Source organism: Pleurodeles waltl, chromosome 7 (genome assembly GCF_031143425.1).
Source record: "Pleurodeles waltl isolate 20211129_DDA chromosome 7, aPleWal1.hap1.20221129, whole genome shotgun sequence".
Classification (NCBI taxonomy): Eukaryota; Metazoa; Chordata; class Amphibia; order Caudata; family Salamandridae; genus Pleurodeles; species Pleurodeles waltl.
The window spans coordinates 958,250,323-958,264,600 of record NC_090446.1 but is presented as its reverse complement, the minus strand read 5'-3'; the positions used below and the strand labels follow the sequence as shown (position 1 = coordinate 958,264,600).

General features: G+C 46.9%; 1 protein-coding gene across 4 annotated transcripts in view; it reads left to right on the top strand.

The window, feature by feature from the left end:
- USP36 (ubiquitin specific peptidase 36) overlaps positions 1-14,278 on the top strand; it is a 523,175-nt gene that overhangs the window by 472,434 nt on the left and 36,463 nt on the right. For all 4 annotated transcript variants that reach the window (XM_069199674.1, XM_069199675.1, XM_069199676.1 and 1 more), the window contains exon 17: positions 11,360-11,527. In XM_069199674.1, the coding sequence (XP_069055775.1) occupies positions 11,360-11,527 (168 nt within the window). The remainder of the gene's footprint in view (positions 1-11,359; positions 11,528-14,278) is intronic.

The following is a 14,278-nucleotide window of genomic DNA, read 5'->3' as shown; positions in this document are numbered from 1 at the left end:
TGCTGGTAAAGCTGCAGGACAAAGACTTATCTAAATGTATGGGTGCTCTCCAGACGCCATCATACATAGTCTCCTCTTAGGGACAGCAGGCTAGAGAGGGGCTACAGGGCTGCCCTTTGATACTCTAGAATGAAACACACTTTCCACCAAAAGGCTACAAGAGGGTTCACCAGGCATGCAAACTCAAATATAGGAGTAGAGGTGGCCCTGTTAAGGCCTCCACCTCCAAGCACGGACTCGCCCTGTCACCCACACCCTCAGCAAGGAACATCTCAACCTCCTGCAGGAAGAGGTACACGCACTCCTTAAAAAGGGGGCCTTAGAACCATTGCCTTTCAACCATTGGTGCAACAGTCTATTCTCTTTGCTTCATCATCCCAAAGAACAATGGCTCCCTCAGGGCTATCTTAGATCTCAGGTCTCTCAATTGATACATCCTTTCTGGAAGGTAACTGCGACAGGTCATCCCTCTGATCCACCAAAGTGACCACATGATGACATAAGACCTGAAGAAAGCCTTTCGAATCCCCATCTGTCCTGCAGACCGGTGCTACACCCACTCCATCGAAAGTGACCACCATTATTAGTTTAAAGTACTTCCTTTCAGAGTCACCATCGCTCCAAGGGCATTCACAAAGTTCCTTGCATTGATAGCTGCCCACTTAAGGATGAGGGGATCCACATATTTCCCTACCTCAACGATTGGCTGATCAAGAGCACAAGTAAGCATCAATGCTTAGCCCACGCTCATGCTACCTTCTACCTTCTCCCTTCTCTGCAGTCTTGGCTTTACAAATAGTGCCACCAAATGCTACCTGCACCCCCTCCAGATCCAAACCTTGCTATGGGCAGTGCTCGTCACTGGCAAAACCTATTCCAGTCCACAAAGGATGTTGGTATTACATCAGCGCTTACCTCTTTTTCAGCCCAGTCGTCAACTCACACTCACAGATGTTTGGACAACAGGATCTAGTACTATATTCCCTGTCTATCCACAAGCCAAAACAGATGTAGAGGAGAAACAAGGGCAATGATCTGAAGACCTTGTTCCAGACATGCATGAAACAAGTTGAGTTGAGTCACACGTCGTATTAGGCAAGTTTTTCAAGTGAGACAGTCTTCATCAGCAAGCACCTCAAAACCGATCCTTTCAACAGGGATGTTATCAAACAAAGGCTGCTATTATGAAACGTAGCGGATAGCATGGCACATTATATATCCCTAGCCTCACAGCATTCAAGACAGACGCGGGCATCGGGAACACAACACCCATTTCATAATCCAAGAAGATGTACCAGTGAAGAACTGCACAACATGAATGTGAAATTAAAGTCAGTGTTTCTAACACTGAAAGCTATCCAACCATACTTCAGGGAAAAAATGTACTGATAAACACAAATAACATGACTGTCTATTTGATTTTAAAACCAGGAGGAACATACTCAACACTTGAGTCTCAAATTGCACAATTGCACCAAAGATGTGGAACTGGGAACGGAAATAGCACATCTGCCTCCGGGCAGAAGACCTTCCTGGGAAAGACTAGTAGCTTGCAGATTTCTCGTCACAGTCAAAACACACATGAGAAAATGAACTGAATCCTGAGTTTTCTAACTAGTACTACCAGTGATGGGGCAAAACAGGCATAACCAAGTTGCAACACTTTAAAAGTCTAGAGAATTCTCTGTGGCTAAACTGGCCATGGATGTTTACATGAGCTTTTTCCACCTCTTATGTTGATTCCAGCAGTTGGATGAAAAATGTGATAAGCTCCCATGCTCTTAATCGTAATTGCACCAGCTTGACCAGAGAGGTATGATACTCAGTTGCTTGATGTGCATGTAGCCATACTTCACGCTATGAATTTGCCCAAACTTGTTGATAATACATAGTGACCAAATTTATCTTTGCATTCCACATCAGTTAATCGATTTGGCTCTTGAATTCTTTGAATTTAGATAGCTTGCCATCAGGGAGTATGGAAGCATATCACCTCATAACATGGGCATGCTATGAGGCAAAATGGGAGACGCTTTGTTTGTTATTGTGAATGAACGTGTGCGATACCTTTTATTGGCCTCCGGAAGCAGGCCTATGCAACACTTATATTAGAAAATATTTGTCAGCAGTAGCACGCTACTTACAAAGTAGACATTCAATTAATAATCATAAAATCGGTCATTCAATTTTTCATAGAAGGTTTAAAAAGAGATGTCCAGTAGAGGGCACCCTGCTTGACACTTGGGATCTCAGCATTGTCTTGCTTAGACTTACGGGTATGTTTTTTGAGCCACGACACTCATGCTCACTTCACATGTTCATATTGAAAGCTGCATGTGTGTCTGTAGATACAAATGCTTATCATGATCCCACCATCTAGTGTTGGGCTCCAAACAGAACCACTAGAGGATGATTATTTGTTCAAATCACTCTCCTTTAGTCAACGCTCAACATGGTCTTTGCCGATGCTTAAAGGTATGCTTAGACACACTCCTGACGTCGTTAAAGAACCAGTTAAGGCCTGCGTCATTACGCCAAGGGTCGATAAACATAAACCTTTCCCACATACATTAAAGGTCAAGTTCGTCCTGACTCTGGTGGTTGCAACAGCGAGGAAATTAGCAAACGTGCAAACATCTGGGGAGGTGTCCTCACCAGACAAAGAAAGTAAAAAGATAGATGTGGTGGGGAAGACAGTGCCTGCCCAGTCTGCCAACCAATGGAGAATTGCCTACTCCTTTGGTCTCCTCTCCCTCTCTGACAGAGCTCATTGGGAGAAGATGGAGGGCTACTCTAACATATCCCAGAGGAACAAAAGAAAAGAAAGGCATATGAGATCGCATCTGAGGGTAAATTAATTGTAAACACCTCTATTCGCTGTGCCTTTGATGCAGCTGACAGCAGCAAGAGGCATTAACTCCAGCGTGCTCCTTAGACATCACGTCTGGCTTAGAGTCTCAAACTTCCAACCTGAAGTGCAACAAAACATACTCACACTTCCTTTTAATGGCGAACATTCTTTTGGCCCTCAAGTGGACACTTTACTTGAAAAAATCTAAAAAGATAGAGACCAAAGCTATGGGAGCATTGCAGACCTCATCTCAACACGGCTCCTTTCGCCACTCCCTCTATCATGGAGGAACAAAATCCACCTCCACAGATCCCTCTACATCCTACCAAAGTTCCTGAGGTACAAATCACTTTGCCTAACGGATACTATATGGGCTCCTATAGGGGCAGTAATTCTAGGAGTAAAGGTGTGAGTGGTTTTACCAAATCCTCTGCCACATCCACCAAACCCTGACTAGCCAACCGTTCTCCCTGACCACACAACACCTTTCGGGGGTCGGCTAGAAGGGTTCTTTCCAGCCTGGCAGAACAGCACTTCCAACCAGCTGGTGTTAGATATTAATCTGCCTTGAGCAGTGCCTGTAATTTCTTTAGAACCTTCTACCACAGCAGTCACCACAAAAGATCTCCGGCAAAGAGCCCCCTAACGGGGAACCCGTCAGACAATGCAGTGCCGGTCTGAAGAGGAGCACCCCGATGATGAAGCATGACATCCGTCAGGATGTGTGAGGGCTCTTGCTCCTGAGCTTGAAGGTTCCCGTGAATTATCCCTCCCTTGGAACAGTGTTCTCTTTTTGTGCAACTAGTAATTTGGGAGATTGTACACTGGACCTCCCTGTCCCTCTTTTGATGTTGATGTTCGATATTAATCAACATGGTTATTGTGTGGAGCTCACTTTCACACCTCCAAACATTCCACCTCGCAAACACAGATTCTCATCAGAACATCAACAGCTGATCAAGGAGGACATTCAAGCACTACTTTAAAAAGGGGCCATTGAACCAGCGCCAATACACTAGCAAGGCACAGGAGGCTACTCACTCTACTTCCTTATTCCCAAAGAGAACTGGTCCTTGAAACCAATCTTGGACCTCAGACCCCTAAACGAATACATCCTCTAGGAGCACTTTCGCATGTTCAAGATATAATCCCGTTATTACAACAAGCCGAATTCATGGCAGCACTCAGTCTGAAAAAAGGCAATTTCCACATTCCTGTTCACCCAGCACATCACTGATAATTTGGGTTCGTAATAAACAACCAGCATTTCCAATTCAAGGGGCTCCCCTTTGGGATCACAACCGCCCCCAGGTTTTCACCAAATGTCTTGGAGTAGTAGCACCCACCTGTGCATGCAAAACATATACTTTTTTTTCCATATTTAGACGATTGGCTCATCAAAAGCACTACTCGTCAACAGTGCTGGCTCATCAAAAGCACTACTCGTCAACAGTGCTTCATCTGCACTAAGGCCACTATAAACCTACTTCATCAACTAGGCTTTACAATCAATGCACTCACATCCCATCTCCAGTCTCTCCAAATACAACCCTACCCAGGAGCCATCCTCAATGAGGATTGCTTACCCCAATGCTGCTCGATTTAATCCTTCCAGGCATTTATTCCCCCAGTTAGTCTCATCAGCAAGTGAAGACAGTCATGCATCTTCTTGGTTTGATGGCTTCATGCTTAGCCAGGTACCTCATGCCAGACTCAGCATGCGTCCGTTTCAAGAGTGCTTAGTGCACCAATGGTCTCAGGCGGAGGGTCAGTGGGAGGATCTAGCATTGGTCGGCCATCAAGCTTGCCATTCTCTGCAGTAGTGGAAAACCACCAAGCTTCTTAAAGGTTGCCTTTCATAGACCCTGTACAGCAGAGTACTATAACAGATGCCTCCCTCACCGGTTTGGGAGCTCATTAATGTCCAGGGACGATGGACACGCAGCCAGAAACCTCTCCTTATCAATCACCTGGGGTTTACTAGCTATTCACCTACCACTCGGAGCCTTAGTACTCCACCTGATTGACAAGGTAGTCGTCATCAAAACAGACCACAAGCAATCTTACTGACCTTCTCAGTAAATTGTTTGTCTCACCGCACGGCTCTGCCTGGTAGCTATGCCCCCTGACCCTTTCAGTTCCTTAGTTCTAGGTCCTCCTCAACCCACAGGCACCCGCCTACGCCTCATCCCTGGTGGTCCTGTGGGGAGCATCTCTTCTCTGCTGCTGCTCTCTGCCTTCTTCTTTTTCCACCTTTTCATCTATTACTGCTTTCTTTCACTTTATCTAATTTATTGTCTTTGCGCCTGTTTTCTCTTCGTGCCCTTGCCGCTCCTCATCCCCTGTGGCCCTGCCCCCTTTCCAGCACCGTTTTCCCACCTCCCAGCTGGCCAGCCCTCCCCAACTCTACTTAATGGTGGCCGCGCCGCTCGCATGCCAAAGGCAAGTCCGTCAGCACCTGGACCGCAACCAGTGCCACGAACCTTAGTCTTTGGACCGTCCAATGGCACAACTCCAGCACCCTCCACGCACTCAACCCGACCGTCCAGCACCTGCCAACTCATATGTCTGAAGAACACCCAAGGCCCATTCACCTGCCGCAACTGTGCTTTCTTCTCTCGCCTCATACCAGACTCACCGACTGCACGACTTTCAAGAACTAGACCCGACCACCTTAGATACATCCTACTCAATTCCTGCTCCCTCAAAAGACACGCAATGGAAAACTGGAACCTGCTTGAACTCCAATTCCCCGACGTCGCCTACTTTACGGAAACCTGGTTGAACTCCACCTCAGCCCTGGACATCGCAACCGCCATCCCCCACGGCTACAAAATCAACCACAAGGACCGCATCAACCGATCAGGAGGCGGCATCATCCTCCGCCTCACAACCAGCTCTGACCTCTCACCGACCTGGAACACCTCCACTTCCAGATCCACATCAACCCGAACACCATCCTCTACTGCACCTTCGTCTACAGACCAACCTGAACCCCTCCCCCCATCAGTGAAGCCATATTCAACTTTATTGTTCACCAAGCTCTCGCCTCAACTGACTACATCCTCCTCAACTACCTCAGCTACCACCTGGACAACTTTGACAACCACAACACCTCATCCCTACTGGAGAACCTCGCCACCATCTGCCTCAAACAACTAGCCACAACTCCAACCCACTCATTAGGACACACGCTCAACCCAATCTTCTCCGCAAGCAACAGCATTTCTGTCAGCCACACCTCAGAGCTACACTGAACCGACCACCAACACGTCCACTTCTCCTTCACCAAACACACCCTCCATCACCACGCCCACCATGATCCTCGCAGAAGGTGGAACAAGGTCACTGAAGACCAGATCACCACCTCCCTCAGCAAAACCCCACCACTTACATCCACGGACGCCAGCACCTCAGCACGCAACCTCCATCGATGGGCATCCAATTGCGCCAACACACTGGCTCCCCGCAGGAAACCCTCAGACAAGCTGCCCTTGAAGAAAGCCAGCTGGTTCTCCCCTCCCCAAGCACGCCTGCAGACCGCTCGAGAAAAGATGAAGGAGCAGTAAGACTGTGGAAGACCACACAGCCTTCAAAACAGCCATCACCGCACACCACCACCCTATCAGAACAACAAAGAAAGCAGCATTAAAGGAATGCATCACTACCAACGCACACAACAGCAGATAACTCTTCGCCGTAGTTAAAGAATTCACCAAACCCAACACAGACAGCAGACATTCCCTCCTCTCAAAATCTATGTGATAACATCACCACCTTCTTCCCCAGCAAGATCAAAGATAGCTTTGCAACCCAAGATCCGCCCACCCACTCTACCCGCATCCAATGACTCCAGACCCCTGCAGATCTTATCCAAGATGACCACCCTCACCTCTGAAGACACTCTCAGGATCATGATGAGCATCCACTCCGGAGCCCCCTCGGGCCCCTGCTCTCACCACATCTTCAGCAGAGCCGGCACCATCATCGCACCAGAACTCTGCCGCACCATCAACTGCTCCATCAAGTTCACCACCTTCCTGGAACACTGGAAGCACATAGAGATAAATCGCCTCCTGAAGAGACCCTCCGCGACCCGACGGACCTCAAGAACTACAAACCCACCTTGCTGCTCCCCTTCCCAGCCAAAGTCGAGAAAGCTATCAACACCCAACTCTGTGAGTTCAACCACATCCTGGACTTCTCCCAATCAGACTTCAGAAGAAACCACAGCACCAAGATCACTCTCCTTGCCACTACAGACGACATCCGCACCCTCCTTGACAGAGGCAAAACTGCTGCCCTTATCATTTTGGACCTCTCAGCCGCCTTCAACACCGTCTCCCACCACACCCTCTGCGCAAGCCTTCACAACGCCAGCATTCATGACAAAGCACTAGAATGAATCCACTCATTCCTCACTGGCCGAACACTGAGAGTTAGACTTCCACCATTGAACTCAAAACCCACAGAGATCTGCTGCGGAGTGCCTCAGGGCTCCTCCCCGAGCCCCACCCTCTTCAACATCTCCATGGCCCCACTGGCAGCCATCGTCAAAAGCCACGGACTCAACAACCTCTCCTATGCCGATGACACCCAGCTGATTCTCTCCCTCACAGACAAACCAATAACCGCCAAGAACAGCTTCCACAATAGAGTGAAGGCAGTCCCCACCTGGATGAAGGATAGCTGCCTCAAGCTTAACTCAGACAAGGAAGTCGTCATCCTGGGCTTAACCTGCTCCACTTGAGACGAGACCTGGACCCCAAGTACCACCCATCCTCCACACACACACACACACCCCCCCTCAGACCCGAAACAATAGCATCATCCTGGACTTCTCACTCTCAATGAACTGCCAAGTCAACGCTGTTTTGTCGTCCTGCTTCCCAATCACTCTGCCTGCTTCAAAAGATCTTCAAGTGGATCCCGACCAAATCCAGGCAAAAGGGTCACCCATGTGCTCGGCAGCAGCAGACTCGACTACGGCAAACTGGCATCACCCTGAAACTACAGAACATGCATAACCCCTCCACCAGACTCATCCTGAATGTCCCACGCTGCAGGCACATCACCGGCCACCTGAGAAACCTTGCCTGGCTATCTATAAACAAAAGAATTACCTTCAAGCTCCTCACACACGCCTACAAAGCCCTCCACAACGCCGGACCTGCATACCTCAACCACTGCCACTCCTTCACTCCCACCAGACACCTCCACTCCTTCCAACTGGCCCTGGCTACCATCCAATGGATCTGCAAGACCACGGCTGGAGGAAGATCCTTTTCCTACCTTGCTGCAAACACCTGGAGCTCCCTGCCTCTGCACCTCAGGCAATCCCCATCGCTGCGGCAAATCAGGAAGGACTTCAAGACCTGGCTTTTCAACTAATCTGCAGATCCACCCTTTCCCTTCTCGGCACCTTCAGACCCTCACGGGTGAGTGGTCACGCTTTAGAAGAACCCTGATTGATTGACAACACAGCTGCAATGTATTATCTTTAAAAGCAGGGAGACAACAGGTTCCCCTCAGCTGTCTCATCTAGTCCAGACCATTTGGAAATGGGCTCTCCTATACAACATTCACCTGCTAGTGGAGTACCTTCCGGGAGTGAAAATGACTTTGCATATCTCCTCAACAGGGGGCTCCAGCAAGTCCATGAGTTGGAGCTCCACACGCAAACCCTCCTCCCATACTTCCGGCATTGGTGTCAACCAGAAATAGAGCTTTTCCTCACAGCAGAAAACACCAAATACCCTAACTTCTCCTCCAGGTTCACGCACCCTCAGTCCAGGGGCAACGCACTATGGATGGGTTGGCCAGATATGTTTGCCTATGCTTTTCCACCTCTCATACTGCTTCGGTTTGTGGTTTACAAACTTAAACATCTCTCACCCTCATCCTCGTAGCTTCCACATGGGCACAGAAATCATGGTTCACCACACTCCTAGAACTCTCAGGAGTTCCCCTTTGGGGTATTGCCTCACAGTGAACTATGGAGAAATCAGACACCCAGACCACAGATCCCTCAACCCTGTGATCTAGCTCCTGAAGTCCTAGAGTTTGGTTATTTGAATCTGTCACAACCCTGGATGGACAACCTTAAAGAAGCACGCAAGGCCACTACTCATGCTTGTTATGCTGCAACATCGAAAAGATTTGGCCACTACTGACATTCCAAACAAATTGATCCATTAAAACCTAATGTTCAAGACATTGTCTATTATCTATTTCATTTACATACCTCCGGTCTAGCTTTTACATCTATACAGCTACACCTAGTGGTAGTAGCAGGATCCCAGTTATTAAAGCCTACTTGGAATGTCTTAAGAGTTATTCCTCCTAAGGTGTCACCAGCTCCCACTTGGAATCTCAATATCGTATTAACAAGATTCATGGGCCCCCATTTGAGTCCCTTCACTCCTGCTCCCTCCAGTTTTTAACCTGGAAAGTATCATTCCTAGTAGCTATCACTTAACTCAGACGTGTCAGTGAGCTTCAGGCATTAACCATAAAAGAACCTGTCTTCCAACTACATAAAGATAGGTAGGTGTTATGTACCAATCCAAAATATCTTCCAAAGGTGGTATATCAATTCCGCCTTAATCTAGTGAATTGTAAGTATTTTTGCCCAACCTGACTCAGTAGCAGCAACGGCTCTACACACCTTTGATGACAAATGAGCCCTTGTGTATTACAGTAACAGAACCCAGAAATCTAAGAAAACACAGCAAATTTGCGGCCTTTTCAAAACCACACAAGGGAAGACCATTTCTAAATCAGGCATTGCACATTGGATTGCCAGATGCATCCAAACGTGCTATGCTAAAGCTAAAAGAATTGTACCTAGCCTTCCAAGAGCTCACTCCACTAGCAAAAATGGAGCTCCAGTTGCATCCCTGGGAAATATACCTATAGCTGACATATGTAAAGCTGCTACTTGGTCTACACCACATACATTTAAGAAACATTACTGTGTATATGTGCTGGTCTGTCAGCAAGCCATTGTGGGTCAAGTGGTTCTATATACACCATTTCAAACAGCTGCAACCCCCACAGGCTTTCGACTGCTTATGTAGGAGGACTGCTAAGCATGATTATCTACAGCCACACATGCCTTTGAATGGAAAATGTTACTTATCTAATTAGCATCTGTTCGTGGCATGCAGTGCCGTACATCCACATGTGCCCAGGACACCTGTGAGTGTTGCAGTTACTTTTGTAGATGATCACAAATTTTTTCAGCATGGACATCTTGTTCTACTATGCTCCACTTCACATTCCATCCTCACCAGCCTTGCAGGAAAACAATCTAACAATGGAGCGGATGACCATGGCCATTATCAGCAAGAGGAGGAGTCACTACCCGTGACTCGAAAGACTTTATTCCAAGATAAACAACTTGCACACTTTGGGCCCAACAATAGATGGCAGGATTATGCTAAGCATATGAATCTAGAGCACCTCATGCCACGAACAGATGCATACTGTAAAAGTAACATTTTACTTCTACTAGAAGTCACTCTCTTGCGCAGTTAGTGCACACCATGCACTATCAGTGAAGAAACCTTTAATCCAGGAACACAAAGACAAAAAAGTATTTTGCACTCATCCACATTTCCTTCCAAATGTTGTAAACCCTTTTCACTTCTCTCAAACCATTGAACTCCCAAGTATGCTTTGAAAACCCTTAAAGCAGGATAGAAATGGAACTGCATTCATTAGATATAAAGCGTGCACTTAGGTGCTTCATAGTCAGAACCCGACATTTACCCAAAACAAATTAGTTACTTATCTTATGCCTACTCACCCATTTCTAAAGCTGGCATAGCCAGATGAATCTTAGTGCTTTCAGATTTGTTATGCACACCCAACTGGCATTTCAGATTTTCCACAGGTATCATTTAGCACATAATAAGGTGCTAGAAGGGCTTTCGTGAGCAGCACCCCCACATATGATTATTTGCAAGACAGCAGCTTAGTCGTCTGCTCATACAGTCACAAACCATTACTGATATACCATGTATGCAACAAACGATGCCCAGGTAGCTTAAACAGTCTTTCAAACATTACGTGTCACAGCTACCTTTAGTTTCTACCACCGAGACACCGTTTTTGAACTAGTGCACAGCATGGGGTCTCCAATAATATGCTACAAACAGAAATATCCCATCACTTATGAAAGGTAGAGAATATCTTCGGAAGGAAAACTGTCATGAGTCGATCACTCCTGTTTCTTGGTGGCCTAATATGTTGAAAGCTTCAGATTGCCAATAGTTCTAAGTAGGTTGTTGTTTTTTTTTTTTTTTAAAGTATGTGAGGCTGTTAGCGATGTTTCTCACCAGTGATGGGTCAAAGTGTTATTGTTTTTGGTTGTGTTTGGTTAATTCTGAAATGGTCCAGAGTTTTGTGACTGATATGGACACCAAAGGTCTAATAGATATATTTATATCTCCAGAATTGTGGTATTTTAGGTAAGCATTAATAAGGGATTTTCTGTCTCCCCAGCTGCAGTATTCTTGTGGGATAGCCAGGTGCAGGATGGGTACACGTGTGCTTCCAGCATGAAAACCCCTGCATCCACTACAGCTGACTTACCCTGGGATGGAAGGAAGGACTCTAATGTGGTGCTGGAACTTCTGAAGAATTCCTCAGATAAAGCTTACGGGACTCAAGGTAACCTGTTAACTCAGCTCTGAGAGTGAGTACTGGATTGCAGCCTGTTATTTAGGGCTATGTCTGCTCGGCTGCCCTGTAAGACATTTCTCTTTACTACAACTTTCTAATGGATACTTTTAAACATAGATTCCTTGCCTTTGAATACTTGCCATGCGCCATAGTGAATCTGGAAACTTTTTTTTCAAGAAATGCTCCTGGGAGCTTCTCGGTGTCGCCATGCAGCTTTATGCTGTCTCTGTAATGCTTCCACAGCGATGACGTGGACTTTAGCATAAGCAACACTCCTACACACTGACGTCATTTACTTTCTTTTTGCGCCATTCAACTCGGATCCAGAGCTCCGCTCCTAAATTTGTCTACCTACCAACAACTATAAAGAAACCCAGTGTGCCACAGAGTGATGTGCCCTTCTACAAATATAGGTTTCAAACCATGGCACAACTGTAGAAAACATTTGTGTAACAGACCCACAGAAGGAGCGCCTGTGATGTTTAGGCTTGGGACACTACTCTAAACAGTGCAGTAAGAGCTTCCTGTGCTATCAAAAATGCCTCAGCACATCAAGGCCTTCAGAGGGGCTATGCTGCAGATATTCAGTGCCCTTCCAGCTCCAGTGAACCACAGGGGCCTCCAGTTGCATTCCCTCCTTTGCATAAATTTTGAAGCCTGTGCCAGCCACATCTGAGCCCTTGCTTCCTTTTAATCAGGCCCTCAGTGATTTCATGATGGACCCTTGTCGGAGCCCAGTTCTTGTCTACCAGTGGATAGGCAGGTGGCCAGGAATTAGACCTTGATCTGGTGATCCTGATTTGTTTTTTTGCTAAATACCCTCCTTCATGGTTCAGGCGTCAGCCAGCAAGTTGAACCCCAATGTATTCCCCACAACTCCGCCAGATAGGGAGTCCAAGAGGATTGAGGCATTGTTTAAAAAATAAAAAATAAAAAATCTCAGCTAGCTTGCATTAAAGTTTTGGGTCTCAACATGCTTGCCCTTCAGGACATGGCTAGCAAACCTTGCTGGTGGTCACAGAAGTCCTTAGGGCTTCACTAGAACAATTCATGATGATCAGGATGCTTCCAAATACGTGATTCGTGTTGGCCTTGATACTACTGATTGCCTGCGAGGGGAAGGTTAACACAAGTGTTGTGCTCTGCTGCTGCATGTGGATGCTGTCCAGTGGATTTTCTGGAATTTCCTTTCACATGTGTATACCCTTTGATGGCTTACATTGTTTTAGTCAAAAAGGTTATTCTCACATGGAGAGTTTTTCCAGCTCTAGAGCCACGGTGCAATCCCGGAGTCTCTTATCCCCTGCCAAGCAGCCCCCACATCAGCTGAAATTTCAAATGCTACTCCAGTGAGCTGTCGTATAGACTGTGACAGTCGCCCCTACTGCAGCACAGCAATAATGACTTCAGTTCTTTTAAGGCCCGGGACATGGGGTTGGTAGACAACGTGGAGGCCAGAAGGGTCACTAGTCCTCTTTCCCTGCGACAACATCCACCAACTCACTTTTGTTTGCCATTATCTGCACACACTCATCCCATGGAGGTCAGGATTCATTATTTTCTTCTAGGGTGGCGATGCATCATGTCTGACAGGTTGATCATACAAATCCTTCGGCATGCATTGCCCTAGGCTTTCTTTTTGCTCTGCTAAATTACCCCCCACCTCACGTTTGTCCAGCATTCGGAGGAGTGCCTCTCCATTCTCTTAAAAGAAAAAAAAATGCTAATGTTGCTGTTCCCCATTGCTACTGAGAAGAGCAGGTTACGGGCTTTGAAACGGGGAGGGGGTTGTTAAATGTTATTTCTTTGTGCTGAAAAAGGATGGAGGCCTCTGACCTATGTTGGACCTTCTGAAGGACAAATTAAAAATCCTCTTGCAGGCCTAGATCTTGCCTGTTCTGGACTTGGGGAATTTGATGGGGTCTGGATTTTTAGATTGTGTATTTTTATATACCCATCCTGCAGTCCCTGATACATTACCTATGGTTTAATATCGCCCAGGAGCACTGTGTTGGCAGTGATTGCTGTTGGCCTTTGACCACAGTTCGGTGGTTCGCAATGGCAATGGTTGCCACACATATTCAGATGTTGGTGGTGCCAGTTTTCCCTGACCTAAATGACTGGCTGTTAAATCCAGGCTCTCCATAATCAGTCATAGAGTACCTCCTCAAGACTACAAACCTCTTGACATTGTTGGAGTTCTCAATCAAGTCGAAGTTGCACCTAACTCCTTCACTGAGGCTGCCATTCTTTGGAGATATCCAAGACTCATTGCAGTTCAAGGTCTTCCTTCCGCCACAACAAGTCCAGGACATTTGTGCTATGATCCTGATGTTTCATCCTCTGTCCTGGATCTCTGGGAGAGCAGTTCTGAGACTTTTTGACCTCTTCTTTCTGACATTTTGTTAGTCAACCACACCAAAAGGCACGTGCTGGCACATGTGGGCGGTTCTGCAATGGAAACTGAAGGTTCGGTGGCATGTGTAGCTGCAGATACACATGCTGTGCATAGTCCGCCGTCTGGTGTTGGGTCGGAGTGTTACAAGTTGTTTTTCTTCGAAGAAGTCTTTTAGAGTCACGAGACCGAGGGACTCCTCCTCCTTTGTTTCCATTGCGCATGGGCGTCGACTCCATCTTAGATTGTTTTTTTTCCGCCATCGGGTTCGGACGTGTTCCTTTTCGCTCCGGGTTTCGGGACGGAAAGATAGTCAGAACTTCGGAAAACTACGTCGGTATTGT